Genomic DNA, 18,596 nt, shown 5'->3' with positions numbered 1-18,596 from the left:
TAAAATAGCACAACCACATATTAATCAAAGATAAACACGAAATAAAAAGATATGACTAGAAAATTAGAGGCATTATCTTTTAGATGCTTCAACAATCTATGAGATTAGGAGTCAAACAGGGATGCACAAAAGTAACCTAGTCTAAAGCTCGCTTTCATAAGCAAGTAAACAATGATTAGAACAATGAATTGCTTCACTCTCGAAAAAGACAAAAAAACACCGTAATTAGAATTTAGATTAAAAATCGCACGTATATGTGGTCCATTAGATCAACACTAATGAATGACTTAGATTTCACCATATTTTTCACATGAAATAACACAATTTGCACGGGAGGTGCTCCACACGCACACATATATATAATGAGTGTTTTTATTCTCCTATTAAAGTCCCCAAATTCATAAATGACCAATAATAAGCTAATAAAATTAATTAATAATCTTAAATTGAAATGATTCAAGAACAATCTCAACCAAGTTGGTATCTATATATCTATATATATATAATAATAGAAGTGCCTAGCCAAGTTTCCCCCCCAAAACTTAGGGCTATTTTTGTAATATTAACCGTTGGACAAAAATGTCATTTTACAAGTATTTGCACCTATAAATACATCTATCTAACTATGTTTAGGATCTTAATTCCTCGTTTCTAATTTCTCATGAGTCACCTCCTAAGCAATATTTTTCTTCTCCAGATCAATCTTCATCTTCTCTATTTGCAGATGACCTTGAACTTCTAAACAATCTTCATCTTTTCAGCACTGATCGCACAAATCCCTCTAAGAGTATTCATCTTCTCCCGTGCAATCTTCATCTTCTCCATTTGTAGATGGCATTGAACTTCAAAGCAATCTTTATCCCGTGCAATCTTCATCTTCTCCATTTGTAGATGACATTGAACTTCAAAGCAATCTTCATCATCTCAGCACTGATCGCACAAATCATAGCCAAGTAATATTCATCTTTTCCAATGCAATCTTCATCTTTTACATTTGCAAATGGCTTTAAACTTCAAAGTAATCTTCATCTTCTCAACACGTACTGATCGCACAAATCCATAACTATTCTTCAACAGCACGAAAAACAACACAATATTGTTATTGAAAACAAAACTATTTCAGCGGTTTTGATGAATCACAACATAATTGTCAGACTTAAGATTACTACACTAACAATTATATTTATTAGAACATATTACTATACCTATATTACTATTTTCCTAATTTAACGAATTAATTGAATAGATTTAAATATAATTAAGAAATGATTATTTTGCTTATTAAAGAATTAATTGAATATATTTTAAAATGATTGAATCCTGGCAAATAAATTTTAAAAAAAAATCATACAATTAATAAATTAATTGTAATTAACTGTAATTATAATAATGATTATTATTCTAAATAAGTTAATAGTTATACATATTACTATATACATATATATATATATATATATATATATATATATATATAGGAATTAATCTAATTACAATTATAATTAAGAAATTAACAAATTAATTGTAATAAAGCTAATTATGGTTCAGACTTCATATTAGTACACAAATAATTATAATTATTATTCTAATTAAACTAATAATGATACATATTACTATATAGATATTACTATTTTCTAAAATTAAGAAATTAATTGAATAGATTTAAATATAATTAAGGAATTGTTGCTAATTAAGGAATTAATTGAATAGATTTTAATACAAACGAATCTTGTATGGCAAAGAAGTTTAAAAAAAAAATCCACACAATTAATTAATTAATTTTAATTGCAATTATTATTGTTATTATTATTCTAATTAAGGAATTAAGAAATTAATTGTATAAATTAAATGTAATTAAGGAATTATTATTTTTCTAATTATGGAATTGACTGAATAGATTTTAATATGATTGACTAATAATTATTTTGTTAATTAAATTAATAATTAGACAAATTAATATAAAGATATTATATATGGTAATTAATTCAATAATTACACAAATTACTATACATATATTACTTATTAAACCAATTTTTCACCTTTTATTTGGTTGATTTTTATATTTTTCCTAATATACTTTTTATGTAATCAATTTCAATACTACTATATAAATCATGCATTTAAAGAATTATATAACCTTATCAATTCCACATCTTCCGATTTATCTCACTATTTTAGCCACATAATAAAAAAAAATACATATTGTAGTTTTGTTAACAAAAATCTGCAAATCATAAGACGACATACGTTACATGCATATGAAGGAAGTTAATGAAGTTTATAAACAAATCCAAATCGTCTGATGCTGAATATATATGCATATATAGTCCTCTTTGCTGATTGTCTCTCTTTCAATCTTGTGTCTATCTATAATTTCAATCTTTATCCTAAATCTATTGCATACAAAAAAGGGAAATAAAACTATTGATCTAATTGAAAAAGGTGAATTGCATACAAAATAAGACAAATTGAATGCTAATATAAAGGCAAATTACATTAAAAAAGACAAATTGCTTGCAAATTATTCTGATACATATGTCTTCTAATCAATTAGCATATTTTTAAAGTTTTCCAAATAAACTATTCCAGTACCACTATATAAATCATGTAACAAATTTCACATTTTCCATTCCATCTTACCACTTTAGCCTCATTACACAAAAAAAAACTACATATAATGGTCCTTATTTTTGTTTTACTAAATAAGATAAATGCCTACAGTACTGTGTGAGCAATAAAAGTACAACTGATTCGTCTTTACGAAATAAAAAACAATCGAGTAGCAACCTTAGAATTTGTGCTCGAAGATGTGGAGGTATATTGGAAGTTTTTTGTTCATATTGTTTATATTTGTTTATTTAAATTTGTTTATGTTGTTTATTTATATTTGCTTAATTTATTTTTTGTTTCACGGCTAACCACGGTTGTTTTACTAATTCTTATTATTATGATTTATTATTTGGCGCTAATCACTACTGTTTTTTGATTGGTTTATTGTTTTGTTTTGTTTTTTTTTTAATTTTGTATATTATTGATACATTAATACGGAGTATTATGCTTTATTTGGATTTAAAAAATGTGAAATATATTATATTGAATGATTTGATATATTATGTTGTGTGGTGCGTTTTTAGAATATTCTTAGCTTAGCACTTCAAGATTGTGTTTCCACACAATGTTGAATTCTTTGTAGTATATTTTGCTTGTGTTGACATTGTGTATGATCAGGTTGTACTTTGCTTTGGCAGTTTTTGAGACAGTTTACTATGCCATGCTAATCACATCCCAACGAATTTGTTGAAATCTCTATATTTGAATTTCTTATTGAAGAAATGGGATAAAGTTACCGGTTTATTGGTTATTATGAATTAATAGATCTCACTCTACACAAGCTTTAGTCATTCATCATTAAAATAAACAAACACGTCCACCATGGACGTTGGCATACCTTAGGAGGGTAAAAGACTAAAAGTGATGTGGTTCTCAACATTTGAACAAAAATTAAACTCTCAACAGTATGCTACAATCGGTTTTAAAAATCAACTTGAAAGTTGAATAATAGATTATAAAATCTCGCGAGACCATTTTTTAGACAATTAATTAAACAAATGTAGAAGTCTTACATTGGCAATCAAAATTTATCAATAAACTCACTTGAACATAAAGTGTTTGCCTCATATAAAGGTTTTTTCATTATATTGTAACAAAAAAAAAAACTGTAATCTTTTAAATTTTGGTTTATTATTTTTTCTTAAAAAAATTATATATCATTGATACATTAATACCGACTATTATGTTTTATTTGGATTAAAAAAAATATGAAATATATTATATTGAATTGAATGATTTGATTAAGTAGTTAGCTGCATTGTTCTTGGAGTGGCGATAAATTATTTATATAGTTTGGCACTAAAGTAGATGAACGTACACTATGTCACTATGGAACTGATTTAAGTGCGCAAGTAATTGCGAGCTACCAAGAGTTTGGTTATATCAGACCAGAGTTTTTTGTATTTTTAGTCCCACGACTATAGTGACACTATTAGAATTGATTCACGACTTTTAAACTTTGTAATTTCAGTCCACGACTATTGTTTCTTTTGCAAAAATGGTCCTTCCGGTAGTTTTTTTTCGCCGGAATTCTTTCGGTCAATTTTTCGTCGGAAAAAAATTGTGCATATTTTTTGTCATTTTTTGGCCGAATTTTTTTCCCCTTTCAAGCATGGTTAAATGGGCATTTACATGTTTAAAAAAATTTTCTCTTTCAAGCAAGAAAACATTGATTGGCATCTTCAACACGCCATCCATTTTTGAAAAAAAAAAAAACTAATTCATTTCTAAAAAGTATGTGATCATGTCAGACTAGACTCTAAAATCATTTTGATTTTGGTAAACTAATTAAAATTAAAACTAATTAATTTCTAAAAAGATATGTAGCAAATTTAATCATTTAGAAATTAATTCTAATAGCGCCACTACAATCGTGGACCGAAATTGCAAAGTTTGAAAGTCGTGGATCAATTCTAATAGCGCCACTACAGTCGTAGGACTAAAAATGCAAAAAACTCTACCAAACCACAATGTATAGGTTATATATATAATAACAGAAGTGGCTGGATAATATATATATAACATTTATATTTAAAGTATTAAAGTATAATTGTACAATATTAATTTAATTATCTAATAATTATTACAGTAATTAAAAAATTGATTGTATGTATATTAATATAATTGACTAATAATTATTATGATAAATAAGTTAATAATTATAATAATAATTGTATAATTACAATTAAACATGGGTCGTTCAAATTTTTTTACTAATACAAAAATTAAAATTTGCATCTTTTTTAAATATAATTTTCTTAGTTATTATTCATATTGTTGGAATCATAATATATATGAAATACACTTAGGAATAAATGAAATTAATTATGTAAGTTTTTTCTATAAATTTATCTAAATGTGTACATGATTAATTAGAGACTATATTAATTATACAAAATTTAAATTTAAATTTTATATGCTATGAAAATAGATACTTAACCAAATATATGGAATTACAAATATATTATTATATTGTACTTTTTAAAATATTTATATTTTTCAAATTTTCTATTTAAATTTATAGTAACATAAATTTTGTCCGTGCATCGCACGGGTAAAACACTAGTTATGGTATACAACTGGAGTCACAAGACATGTTTTATTTAAAGCGCACTTTCATATAGCAATTTCTTCCGACTTTCCTATAGACTAAAATTTAAATAACTTTAATAACAAGGTTTAAAAGCTCAACTCTATTAAAAACGACATATTAGTCTTATTGAGTTGAACTAATGATCAACTTAAAGTGATGCACCCATTGTGGTCCTTTGCTAACTAATGTCTACCTTATACACACTCTTAAGTATCTTATTAGTAATCGCAAATTTTCCTCGTCACTCAAAAAATTTAGTAAATAACTTTAACATAATTGTTATTTTAATATTTACACAAAATTTTACTTATCACACATTCACACCTACTTTACACTAGTGTTGGACCGATTAATTCTACGAACTCTCCATAATAAAAGCAACAAGTACCTTGGTTATCAAGAAGCAATCCGTTTTTGTTCATAAAGCGCAGAAGCAAGACGAGGCGCCACTAGCACTTCCAATGGTTTAGCCCTGGGGAGGCTAAAGCTCACGCCTTCCGCCATGTCCACCGCCGCGCACGGCGGCGCACCAAACTCAAACCCTTGAATCAACCTTCCAAGCACGAGGTGACACACTTGCGTTGCAAAACCAATCCCGGGGCAAATCCGGCGCCCCGATCCGAACGGGATATACTCGAAATGTTGGCCGAGGAAATCAACCTCGGACGCGCCGCCGCCCGGCAAGAACCTGTCGGGCCGGAATTCCTCGGCGCCCGCCCACACCTCAGGGTCTCTGTGCAGCTTCCATAGGTTGAGGATCACGCGCGTGCCTTTGTGTATACGATAGCCGGCGACGGCGGCGCAGTCCTCCGTGGCGGCGTGCGGCACCGCGAGCGGCGCCGGCGGGTAGAGCCGCAGCGTTTCTTTTATGATGGCTTGTAGGTATATTAGATTCTTAATGTCGGATTCTTGTACCCATCTCTCGACGCCGACGATGGTGTCTATCTCCTCCCGGGCACGCTCTAGTGCATCCTTGTTGTTGATCAACAACGAGAGTGCCCATGTTAAGGTGAGTGATGGGGAATCTGATCCGGCTACTATTATTGTCTGCACATTTAAAATAGTTACCTTATTAACTAATTTTATCTTATTAACTTAATTAAAAAATTAATATAAATGTTTGGTTAATAAATTTTTTAACAATAAAATGTTAAAATTCAATAAGTTACTTTACCAAATAGGGCCATATAATATATAATTTGGAAGCAACTCCACAATGTAACTATAGTCTATTGGTTTAAGGTGTTTAAGTATAAGCAATCTAAACTTATTTATATTTTATGATGGTTAGGATTATAAGTCGAGTTTCACCTAGAGCATACAGGATAGTTGCTATATTTTTTCTGGTAAATTAGATTGTACTATGTATTGAGTATGAGAGGATTGAATGACAAAATTTAGATTAATTTTATAGTAATGAAGATATGTAGTAGGTTTGAATGCAAGATAAAATTTGTAAAAAGATAGTCAATATAGCAAGTGATAAGTAGATAATTGCTTTTTCAATTCACGTATCATTAATAAATTTTAGCGACTTGAAGACAAATTAATAAAATCATGTAAAAACAATGCATGTGTGCACAAGGTACAAGCAAGTGTCAAAGATATCGTCAAACTTTTAATATGGGGTGGCTGTACCTAATCCACAGTATAAGTCATCAAGTCCACATCAATAATGTGACAGTGTAAGTAACTAAGAGAAATCTTATTAGTAAAACTTAATTTTGAATTTGTGATTAGATTTGTCAAGACAAGAACAAAAATTTTTAATTGAAACTTAAGGATATATATGATGGTCGTCACTAGCAGATGCGTGCGTGTGCATGCACACCAATATTTTATTTAGTTCTCTAAAACTGAAAAAAGAAAGTATCTTATAACATTAAAATCTGATTTTATCTATATTCCCACATCACCTTGATTGGCTAAAAAACTCTATTATTGGTCTATGTAGTTAATGAAAGCGTCTAATTTCCATGCAATTTTTTAGGCAGTATTTATTCTGTTTCGTTACAATATAATATCTATTTATACATATTTTCACTTGTGACCTCTTATTTTGTAAAGTCACAATTATGTTGCTTGATCACAAAATTTTTGACTATATATAAGTTGTTTCTAACACTACAAGGTTAGACTACTCGTGTAGCCTACTTGAGCCTACTTGTAATTTATATGTAATTTTGTATTATTTAGGTTGTATTTATGTTTAACACAGTTTACACCTTAGACTTTTTCTTATATATATATATAGGGTGATGTTCCAATAAAAATTCTCTATCCCGTGAGAACCGGTGAAGTTGTACATAAATGCACATAAGCATCTATATAAATACATACAATCTCAGATTTTAGTATACAATGCACACAATCTACCTTGTAAAGTTTGTGTGCCTTATTTATGATTGTGTGCGTTATGTTCATGTTAGTTCGCAAGTGTTTACGAGACAAGGGTTACATTTTGTTTTGAATGCTACTGACTCTATTACATTGTAGTATTTGTTCATTTATACTTTCTCAACATATTGAAGCATAAAGAGTCAACAACGACTGTCCGTAAGGGCAGCCCAAGTGGTAAGAGAGTTACACCTGCAACCGAGAGGTCGTGGGTTCGAACCTCAAGCCAGGTTTGAGCCGATCAGCTAAAAATAAAAGTTAGAGTGTAGTTACGTACCGCTATAGTAGCCTTGATTATTGTATCCTTGGCATGTCCATATTCTAATAAATCGTCTGTGACCGAAGAAAGCAAAACGTCGATGAAGTCGCGGTCACTCTCCGATATGGATATTCTCTCGGCATGTTCATCTATCCAACCACTAATAATGGCGTCCATCTCCGCCGCTATCCGCTTCATCGACTTAATCGATCCTCCAATATCTATCCATCTCAGCAACGGAATCGGAATCACGTCCGACACAACAGATTGTCCCGACGAGGTTAAAAATTCTACGATCGCTTTTCTCGAACGTTTTGCCTCATCATCATCGTCTTCCCAATCGTCCGTCGTCCTGTATCGCTTGCCGGCAATCATCTTCACCATTAAGTTTAGCGCCAATTTTTCTATCCAGTTACCGACGTTTATCATTACCGGAGAATTGTTACGGCGGTTACGCCTTCCTTCTCCGGTAACGGTGGAGTATAATTCTCCGATACTCGCTTCAACCTCGGCGGCGCGTGCATCGCCGAATTTTTCCAGTCTCCGGCAAGACAGCAATTCCGACAGGACAATTTTCCGGATTCTGCGCCAGTACGGTCCGTAACTGACGAAACCGAAACCTGCGTTGTTGTAACCTAGGATCTCGCCGGCGCTTGACTCCGGTCGGCCGGCGAGCGCCTTGTCGTAGGTGGTGAAGCAATCTCGGAGAGCTTTTCGGTCGGTGATGACGACGGTGCGGTGCATGCCAAGCCGGAGAGTGAAGATCGGGCCGAGCTTGTCGGCGATGGCGGCTAAGATCCGTTGAAGCGGAATTTGATCGGCGAGTAATAAGTGCATGTGGCCGATAATCGGCCAGGCGCCGGGAACTTCGGGCGGCAGTTGTCCATTGTTATTGGAACTACGTTGAGACTTTTTCCTTAGTGTGGAGAGTAACACGAAGACTAGAAGCCAAGCAACACTATGGGCAAGCAAATCCATTAGGAAAGAAATGAGAATGAGTGGATATATATACTAGGTAGCAAAGATTGATGTTATCATTATATTGTAGATTTCTATCAATGTCATATTCAAAGATTTAGAAAAGTTATTAGTATACGTAAATGTTATTTGTATTTAGAAAAATACATGATATACTCCTAAAATCTTACTTCCAATTTTTACTCTCACTTGTGTTCAAATTTGACAGGAGGAAGAACAAAAAATGAATGGATATACATCATGGCCATCTACTAAATTGAGCAATCAAAACATACCAAATTATAGAGAGTATAAAATAGGGGTACATGCATAATTGCTCTTGTGTAAAAGTAAATATTATAATCTCATTTTATACTTCATGTTAATGTGGCATGTTCCGATTTACCTATGTCACGAGTTTGATTCTTGCTAAGGTCATCACAATCAAGCTATCACATTGAGTTTTCTTAGTGGAGTTTACTTTTCATGTGTGATTTGTGACTTATAAACATGAACGAGGTTTACTTAATGTGCACCCTAAGGTAGTGAATGTGTGTTTTTCTCGTCACTCAATAAAGTGTAGCGTTTTTATTCATTTATTTTCACTTTTTTGAAAACAAATTATGACATGTAACCATGCATGCATGGTTAAAATTTAAGCTCTCTTTTCTTATTATATAGGTTCAAATATAAAATAAAATGTCATATTTATTTTTAAAAATTATTGTTAAATTTAATACAAAAATATTCAACAAAAAAAAAATTCGGCACGTTTTAAATGGATGGGTGCAGACTGGTGCGATGAATTTTGGCACTAAAATAATAGTCATGGATGAAAATTGGTAGAAATTTAACATGTGGACCAAAACTATCATTTACTAATACTCGTGGGACCAAAATTGGTATTTACTCGAAAAAAAGTATAAAAGTAAAAAAGGTTGGATAGTTGGAAACACAAGACAAATTACATAATCATGCACCTAATTAATTAAAAATATTAATAAACAACCAAATGTGAACTCATAAGTGATATTTTTTCTTTTTATTTAAGATTAATAAAGTAGAGAAGGAAGACGAGGGGCAACTAGTATTTCCAAGGGTATAGCCTTGGGGAGGCTAATGCTAAGGCCCTCCGTCATGTCCACTACCGAGTGCGACGGCATACTAAACTCAAAACCTTGAATCAACCGAGCAAGCACGAGGTGGTTCACTTGCATCGCGAAAGTAATCCCCGGGCACGATCGTCGCCCCGATCCGAAAGGGATGAACTCGAAATGCTGGCCTAGAAAATCTATCTCGTACGCATCGCCACCGGGCAAGAACCTCTCGGGGCAGAATTCCTCAGCGTCCGCCCACACCCCAGGGTCCCTGTGCAGCTTCCATAAATTCACTAGCAAGTACGTTCCTCTCGGAATGTTATAGCCGGCGATGTCGCAGTCCTCTGTGGCCACGTGCGGTACTGAGAGTGGGACCGGTGGGTACAGGCGTAGTGTTTCTTTTATGATGGCTTGTAGGTATAGTAGGTTCTTGATGTCAGATTCTTCCACCCATCTTTCGACGCCGACGACGGTGTCTATCTCCTTCTGGGCACGCTGCAGTGCATCTCTGTTGTTGAGCAGTAAGGACAACGCCCATGTCAAGGTGACCGCTGTGGTATCTGACCCACCCACTAATAACGTCTGCACATACAAGTCAAGCCCAATGAACTCCAAAAACAAAATAAATAAATAAAAGATCGATAACATGTATGTCTCTATATATTAAATTGAATAATTTTGTTGTAAATTAAGGCATGTGTGTAAAAGTTACCTGCAAATTTTAATGTTATAATAAAAATAAAAGATAATATGTATGTCTCTATATATTACGTAGTACAATAATACAATGCCACATAAACTCATTGTTGGATATGATCAAAGCTTGCAATATGGGGCAGGCTGTAACAAAGATTGTTACCTAATCAACAAGACAACATTGTACAGCTCGAGAAGTCTACATCAATAATAATGTGATATACGGAGGAAGAACACTTCATGTGTGTGTATATATCGGATCAGGTGAGGATCTATCATTAGGTGAGAACTCTGTGGACTAATCCAGATCATCCATTTGGAGTGATCTAACGACTATGAATGCAACTGTACAACAAAGTGGGAGAGATGCACGACAATCACATTATGAATGCACAATAAACTGAGAATCACTGTTCGCACGGGAACTTTTATATATATATATATATATATATATATATATATATATATATATATATATGTATATATATATATATATGACCATTATTATTATTATTATTGGTGTAATCTAAGATTTTCACATAGTGACTAGTCTAATCCTAGAATTGTAAACACATCTAAAGGGGTGTTTGCTAGGATAGAATTGTAATTCCATTCCTATCGAACTCCATGAAATTACAATTTCATGGTTTTGTTGGAGGGACATTGAATTGCAATTTCTAGATGAATTACTATTTTGCCATTGTTGTTGTTGTCGTCGTCTATGGCGATACTCTAGGCGGTTACACAATTACATAACAACGAGGTTATCCAATGCAAGGCACATAATAGTGATTGCGAATTTTCTTGTGATTCAAAAAATTCATAATTTATACTAATAAACTAAATATAAAAGTGACAAAGTTAGGTAATAAATTATTTTATTATGAATTAATTATGCATGTATATTTAGATAAAAATATAACGTTGTATATATAGTTTAAATGACGTACCACTATAGTAGCCTTGATTATTGTACATTTGGTGTGACCATATTCCAATAAGTCGTCGGAGACCAACGAAAGCAAAACGTCGATGAAGTCACGCTCATTCTCCGACGCTCTCTCGCAATGTTCATCTATCCAAGACCCAATAATGACATCCATCTCAGCCTTTATCCTCTTCATTGACTTAATCACACCTTTAATATCCACCCATCTCAACAACGTTATCGGAATCATATCCGACAAAACTGACTGTCCCGACAGGCTTAAGAATTCCGTCACGGCTTTCCTCGACCGATTCGCCTCGTCGTCTTCAATCCCGTGCGTTTTGTACCGCTTGCCGGCGATAATCTTCACGATTAAGTTGAGCGTGAGCGTTTCTAGCCAGTGGCTGATGTTTATCATTGCTTCTCCGGTGGCCGGAGATCGGGCGGCGATGACGGCGGCGTGTAATTCTCGGATGGAGATTTCGACCTCGGAGACTCGGGAATGGCTGAATTTTTCGAGGCGGCGGGCGGAGAGGACTTCGGAGAGGACAAGCTTCCGGATTTTGCGCCAGTACGGGCCGTAGCTGAGGAATCCGAAGCCGGCGTAGTTGTAGCCGAGGTACTCGCCGGCGGATGACTCCGGTCGGCCGGCTAGGGCCTTGTCGTGGGTTGTGAAGCATTGTTTGAGGAATTCTCGGTCGCTGATGACGACGGCGCGGTGCATGCCGAGCCAGAGAGAGAAGATCCGGCCGTGCTTGTCGGCTATGGCGGCCAAGATTCGTGCGAGTGGGATTTGGGCGCGGAGTAAGTGGAGGTGGCCGATGATTGGCCAGGCCCCCGGGATTTCCGGCGGTAATACTCTGTTCCTGTTGGAATTGGGTTGGGAGTTTTTCCATAGTGTGTAGAGTAACGCACAGAGTAGAAGCCAAGATGCAATATGGATAAGCAAATCCATTATGAAGCAAAGCTATGGACACTCATTCATGGCAAAGGAAAAATAAGGAAGAAGGCTTTATTGGCTATAGAGTTTGTTACAGAAGAAAGAAGTAGAAAAAGTAAAGTCTACCAGAGCAGAGCAAGTATATACGGAACTAACTGTAGCTGAGCTGGACAAGATGGTCTACTGTTCTGCATGCTTCAATATTGAATGCAATGGCAAAAGGAAAAAAAATGGTGTACGATTTCAAAATCGCCGCTGGCCGCCACTCTGAAATGTCTGGCAAACACGCACGTGCTGGTTGGTCAGTGAGACGCAGTCGTGTCTCACTATTATTATTATTATTTTTTAAAACAAAAACCTGACATGTTTGAGGTGTTATAGGAGAAAAATTTCTCCAAAATGCAAAATCCATTTGACATTGTTAAAATCCACATGCTTAAATTTTTTTCCTAAAATTGTGCCAAATAACACTAATGTGGACGGCCTTCTTGCGAGTTTTAGGAGTTTTGCAAGTGTGATTATAAAATAGAAAATGAGGGTGGAGAAAGAAAAATAAGGAAAGAAAAAAAAACAAAAACATAAATTTTGTCTGAAATTTGACCGGATCCCTAGTGACCTATGATAATATGTCACTAATCGATTTTGGAACTTTTTTGCACCAAAATACATTGTTGATGGTCTAATTGTTACTTTAAAATGTTTAGGGGTCTAATTGACTTCCTAAGTAAAGTTGGAGGGCTTATTTAACCGTTTTTCCTTTTCTATATGTATATCCATATTATACCTGAGATTTTTCAAAAGCTAATATAAGGTAGTCTTTTTAGATTGGCTATACTACATATGTACTGATATACATCCATACCCTACAAGGTCATGTTGTCAGATTTGGAAATATTTGGTTGAAATTCATTGGTATATAAGATTTGTTAATTGATATTTTGTTAATTAAGAAACTAAGCTAAGTGCATGGAATCTCGAAGCCAAATTGCCAATCACACGTATTAAGTCTTGGTCAAGACACCATGCACTATCAACCAATTAATTAGAAGTTGCATGATATATGTATGGCTCTTGTCTTGTATTAGCAATTAAATTCTTTAATAACTCATCATCTTATTGTGAATCACAGTATCACGAAAGGGAGGGGTCAAACTCAAAATGTAAACAAGGCTGACTATTAGAGTTTGACCCCTAATACACAGCTCAAAAGATTTAAGAATAAATCTAGTATAAAAGGGTCACACTTCTGTAATATCGTCTCACAATCAAATCGGATCAATATAAAATGTAATACTCTATTCATGATTTAGTATTGCATTTGCTAGTGCAAGTATTACATTTTATCTTAACTCGACCCGTCTCACGAATAAAGATCTCTGAGACGGTCTTATACAAATTTTTGTCAGTATAAAATTATTTCATGTAAAATTTGTAATGAGTTTTAGTTAAAATTTATGAGTTTAAATTATTTTTATTGATGACTTTTTATTTTTGAAAATTGAAATTTATACATTAAAATATAAAAAAATATGCTTGCAATACAAGGAGGACAAGATCAACTTGAGAATCTGTTGCTCTGGGCTAACATATTGGCTGATCTATGAATATAATTATAGGAAACTGAAAAAGCGAAGAAAAATCGAGAGACGTCTTTATTGATGAATTCATTGATGCGAAGAGTTTACACCTTCGATCAGGCTAGAGTCCGTAGAAGCTGGGCGGCAGGCGAGGCGTGATGACGACATCCAACGCCGTCGCGCGCGGCAAAGTAATCCCCAAACCCTCGCTCATATCAAGCGCCTTCCTCGCCGGCGTCTCGAAATCGAATCCCTGAATCAAACGCGCCACCGTGAGGTGCGACACTTGCATCGCGTACGTGTTCCCGATGCAAGACCTCCTCCCGCCGCCGAACGGGATGTACTCGAAGTTCCTCCACGGCGCGTCCGCCGGCGCCGCCGTCAGGAATCTCTCCGGCACGAACCTGTCGGGCTCGCTCCAAATCCGCGGGTCCCGATGCACTTTCCACGCGTTCACGTACAGGTGCGTCCCCTTGGGAATGTCGTAACCGCCCACCTTGCAGTCCTCCGTCGCCGCGTGCGGCGCGTACGTCGGCAACGGCGGATACAGCCGCAGCGTCTCTTTCACCACCGCCTGAAGGTATTCCATGTCCTTAATGTCGCCGTCTTCAACCCATCTTTGTTTGCCCACTTTTGAGTCTATATCCTCCCGGATACGCTTCATTGCATCCGGGTGGTTCACTATCAACGACAATACCCATGTCAAATGCACCGCCGTCGTATCCGACCCATCAATGATCATACTCTGCATGCATAAAATCAGACACAACCATTCAAATTAGAGCAAAAATGTATATATAAAAAAGAAGAAAATATCAGCAAATTGGTGTGTTAGCTTTGTAACGATAAGATTTTAAAGTCTAAGTAAATGTGCAACCAATTGACCTTCTTAGTTTGAGCAATAACTTAGGCTACTTCTGGGATCATTTATCTGCTAGAGTCACAAAATAAGATTTACCCACACCAGTATTGTTGCCCAAAAAATGAAAAAAAAATTTTAGTAAATTAAGATAATGACCGCAACCCTAGCCAAATTGGTAACGATGGACTTCATAACCGGCCACAAAGTTTCAACTTCAGACTTTTGATGGGAGACCTATTGATCTTCTTGGTTTAAGCATCAACTATGAACAACCTAGTTTGATTTATCTTATTATAGTTTTTTTTTTTCGCTAAAGTCACAAGGCCACACCCGTCACCCCAAAAACGAAACTGCAACTCCAACTAAATTGGTCGAGTTGTTGATTTGGTAATTTCTAAATTAAGACTTGTTAGTTTGATTTATCTCATTGTAATCATTTTTCCGCTAGAATTATAAGGCCACACCTGTTACTCAAAAAACGAAATCACAATCCCAACCAAATTGGTCAAGTTGTTGACTTAGTAAGTTCTAAGTTGAGACTTCTAGTGGGATCCCAACAAAATTGGTCCAGTTGTTCACTTGGTAAGTTCTAAATTAAGACTTCTAGTGGGAGCCTACAACCTAATTGGTTTACCTGTTTGTAATCCTTTACTTGAGTCACCAGCCAAAGTTTGTCCACACCATTCAACAAAAAACGAAAAAATTAGTAAAATATTGGCGTATACAGACCAATCCTGTTGCCTTGATGATTATTTCAGGAGGATAAGCAAGTCCCCGAGCAAAGTCGTCGTCGATCATAGAAAGCATGACGTCGATGAAATCTTGATGATCATTCCCCGCCGCCGGCGACCGCTTCCGCCGCGCGTCGACGTGCTCGTCCACCCACCGCTGCAGAATGGTGTCCAGTTCTTTCATAATCCTCCCCATATCCTTAACCACACGGCGCTGAAACTCCACCCACCTGACGATCCAGAACGGAAAAGCATCTCCGAACACGAACTGCCCGTTAAGGTACATGAATTCCTTAAACACCTCGATGATATGCTGCGCCTCTTTGTACTCATCGCAATCGTCGTCTTCCTTCACCTTAAATTTGAACCGCTTCCCGGCCACAATCTTCACGATCAAATTCAACGTTAACTGCCGGAACCACTCGTTCATGTCCACGGTTTTCGCCGACTAATAGAATATAGAAAATATAATTAGAATATAAAAAAAAATATAAATATCTAAACAATATTATTCATATAATATTATAGATTATTGCTTTAATTTAGGTAGGTATGTAAACTACTCCAGTCAAGCTCGAGCCTAAGGTGTCTCGAACTTGTTAATAAAAGCCCTACTCGAGCTTGAACTTGAGAATTGATACTCAAGCTCGACAATTTTCGAGCTGCTTGAGCCTAGCTCGAGCAGCTCGTTTGTTCGATTTCGAGCTCGAGTTTAGGCTCGAACTTAAATTCAAGTTTGATTTTTGAGCTCGAATTTAACTTGTTTGATTTTAAATTTTTTGTTTTTTTTTTTGAATACTACTGACTCTATTAGAATGCAGTATCTGTTCATAACTACTTTCTCAACCTATTGAAGCACAAGAGGTTAGGGAAGGGTTTGATGCCACTGGACAAGGTCCTTGGTATTAAAAAAAAAAATTTTGTCTTTTAAAACTTTAATTTTATAAATTTTAAATATATATATATATATATATATGTGTGTGTGGAGCCACGAGTCTAAGATATTAGAACACTTTAATTTTATAAATTTTAAATATATATATATATATATGTGTGTGTGTGTGGAGCCACGAGTCTAAGATATTAGAACTCGAGCTCGGCTCGATAGTTAAACGAGAAGCTCGAGTTGAAATTTGACGTAGAAATCGGGCTTGGCTCATTTACACCCTTACACCCCTAAATGTAGGCATATGAGGGTTGTCCAAAATTATATATATATATATATATATATATATATATATATATATATATATATATATATATATATATATGAATCATACCGACGAAGAAGAGCTGGTGACCAGCATGTAGAGCTCTTTAAGGCTGGTCTCCACCTCCGACACGCGGAGGTGTTTGAGTTTCTCGAGCTTCTGCGACGACAGCAACTCCGTCACGGCGAACTTCCGCATTTTCCGCCAGTACGGGCTGTCGGTGTCGAGGCTGAACACGGCGTAGTTGTAGCCGAGGTATTTCCCGACGGCGAAATCCGGGCGGGCCGCCATGACTTTGTCGTTGGTGGTGAAGCAGTCCTTCACGGCTTCCCAGCTGCTAACCACCAGGATCCGGTACATCCCGAGGCGGAGGGTGAAAACGGCGCCGTATTTATCCGCCATCGCCGCCAGTTTCCGGCCCAGAGGAATATCCCCGCGGCCGAGTAGGCGGAGGTGGCCGAGGATCGGCCGCGCGCCGTCAACTTCCGGCGGCAGCGTCTTTTTCTTGGTGAAAACCTTGGATCTCCATGAAATGTAGAGCAAGGCAAAGAAAAAGCAAAAAATGGCTAAGAAATTTGGAAAATCAAGAACCATGATTAACGTTGTAATTGAACAGGGATGAGTTTAAAGTGAGTGATTCTTCTTTCTTGGGTGTGGATTTATAGTTGTAGAGAACAGAAATAATAAATGTTTTGCCTACAAAAATTAAAATACTTTAAGTTCAAGTCTTACCCTTCTGCCTGATAAAATAATGGAGATGTAAGTCACAGTAATTCAGTGATTTATTAAGTGAGAGGACCACTAGTTACTTATTAGTGTTCATTAAGTGTAAATCTCATACTGTTGTGGTTGTAATTCAATGATTTATTAAGTTGGAGGAACACTAAGTGTCCATTATGTGTAATTCTCACACTGTTGTTGTTTCTGTTAGTGTCCAGAATTTATCACAATTTACCACTTAAGAATTAATTGAGTTGTACTTGGCAGTGGTAGCAAAAAAAATAATTGTATGATTGTTGGAGTTGTAAAGATTGTGTTTAACTATTCCACGATCTGATTGTCTCCTAATTACTAATTAATTATTTATTTAATGATAATATATATTAAAGAAAATTACGTTAACAACGCTTCAACTATCTTACTTTGTTTAGACTTGTCAAGATTGTGTATGGTTATGGGTTAAGAGGCTGCAACGAATTACATTTCTAACCTTCATGGCCAAAACACGTGATAATGAACATGCACAATAATTTGTCTGCCATCTTCCAACGAATCAGAAGGTTATCCATTTTAACTGTAGCAAGCAAACGTGAAGCCTTAATACTTTCGAATATTAATCCTGTTGGATTGATGACTTTGAAGTCAACTGTCGGGCCAAGATAAAATGATAAGTGTACAAATGATACACATTTTACTCTTTTATGTTGGCTAAATTATTTGTGAAAACATAGGTTACTATATTTATATATATAGTATAGACTAGGTTCTGAATTTGAACGTGAATCTAAGGCAGAACACTGTCAATCTCAATCAGGGCGTATTCTAGTATGGGCGCTATTTCTTCTAACAGAATTTTAATTTTTGGAACTACTTTTCATGCAGTATTTTGAACTGGTTGGAGCAACTTTTTTAGTATGGGTTTAATTTCTCGAAATTATTGAGGAAGTGACATTAAAATTGATTATCATATCAAATCTTCTATATTATTATTCATTATATTTTGTGGCGGGAGGGGAGGGGG

At 35.2% G+C, this 18,596-nt stretch overlaps 3 protein-coding genes across 3 annotated transcripts; all 3 read right to left on the bottom strand.

Annotated features, from left to right (window-relative positions):
- Nucleotides 1-5,426: 5,426 nt before the first annotated feature.
- LOC116005276 (cytochrome P450 CYP82D47-like) lies at nt 5,427-8,838 on the bottom strand. The gene is made up of 2 exons (XM_031245538.1): nt 7,875-8,838; nt 5,427-6,247 (listed from the first exon to the last, which is right to left on the bottom strand). Exons 1-2 carry the CDS (start codon nt 8,832-8,834, stop codon nt 5,597-5,599), a joined length of 1,611 nt encoding a protein of 536 aa, XP_031101398.1. The 5' UTR covers nt 8,835-8,838; the 3' UTR covers nt 5,427-5,596.
- A 990-nt stretch (nt 8,839-9,828) lies between these two features.
- On the bottom strand, nt 9,829-12,606 carry LOC116004193 (cytochrome P450 CYP82D47-like). Its single transcript, XM_031244145.1, has 2 exons — nt 11,557-12,606; nt 9,829-10,492 (listed from the first exon to the last, which is right to left on the bottom strand). The coding sequence occupies exons 1-2, from the start codon at nt 12,487-12,489 to the stop codon at nt 9,866-9,868; spliced, it is 1,560 nt and encodes a 519-aa protein (XP_031100005.1). The 5' UTR covers nt 12,490-12,606; the 3' UTR covers nt 9,829-9,865.
- A 1,319-nt stretch (nt 12,607-13,925) lies between these two features.
- On the bottom strand, nt 13,926-17,490 carry LOC116005293 (xanthotoxin 5-hydroxylase CYP82C4-like). The gene is made up of 3 exons (XM_031245560.1): nt 16,925-17,490; nt 15,643-16,092; nt 13,926-14,796 (listed from the first exon to the last, which is right to left on the bottom strand). Exons 1-3 carry the CDS (start codon nt 17,447-17,449, stop codon nt 14,173-14,175), a joined length of 1,599 nt encoding a protein of 532 aa, XP_031101420.1. The 5' UTR covers nt 17,450-17,490; the 3' UTR covers nt 13,926-14,172.
- Nucleotides 17,491-18,596: the final 1,106 nt, after the last annotated feature.

The sequence above is a fragment of the Ipomoea triloba genome, chromosome 14 (assembly GCF_003576645.1).
Source record: "Ipomoea triloba cultivar NCNSP0323 chromosome 14, ASM357664v1".
In the NCBI taxonomy this organism is placed as follows: Eukaryota; Viridiplantae; Streptophyta; class Magnoliopsida; order Solanales; family Convolvulaceae; genus Ipomoea; species Ipomoea triloba.
Note: the sequence above shows the minus strand (reverse complement) of the source record. Positions and strands in the feature narration are given on the sequence as shown.

Coding starts and splice junctions, on each gene's coding strand:
- LOC116005276 (XM_031245538.1), bottom strand. CDS start 8,834: ATGGATTTGCTTGCCCATAGTGTTGCTTGGCTTCTAGTCTTCGTGTTA. Junction 6,248..7,874: donor TAATCAAGGCTACTATAGCG/GTACGTAACTAC, acceptor TTAAATGTGCAG/ACAATAATAGTAGCCGGATC.
- LOC116004193 (XM_031244145.1), bottom strand. CDS start 12,489: ATGGATTTGCTTATCCATATTGCATCTTGGCTTCTACTCTGTGCGTTA. Junction 10,493..11,556: donor TAATCAAGGCTACTATAGTG/GTACGTCATTTA, acceptor TTGTATGTGCAG/ACGTTATTAGTGGGTGGGTC.
- LOC116005293 (XM_031245560.1), bottom strand. CDS start 17,449: ATGGTTCTTGATTTTCCAAATTTCTTAGCCATTTTTTGCTTTTTCTTT. Junction 16,093..16,924: donor TCACCAGCTCTTCTTCGTCG/GTATGATTCATA, acceptor ATATTCTATTAG/TCGGCGAAAACCGTGGACAT. Junction 14,797..15,642: donor TCATCAAGGCAACAGGATTG/GTCTGTATACGC, acceptor TTATGCATGCAG/AGTATGATCATTGATGGGTC.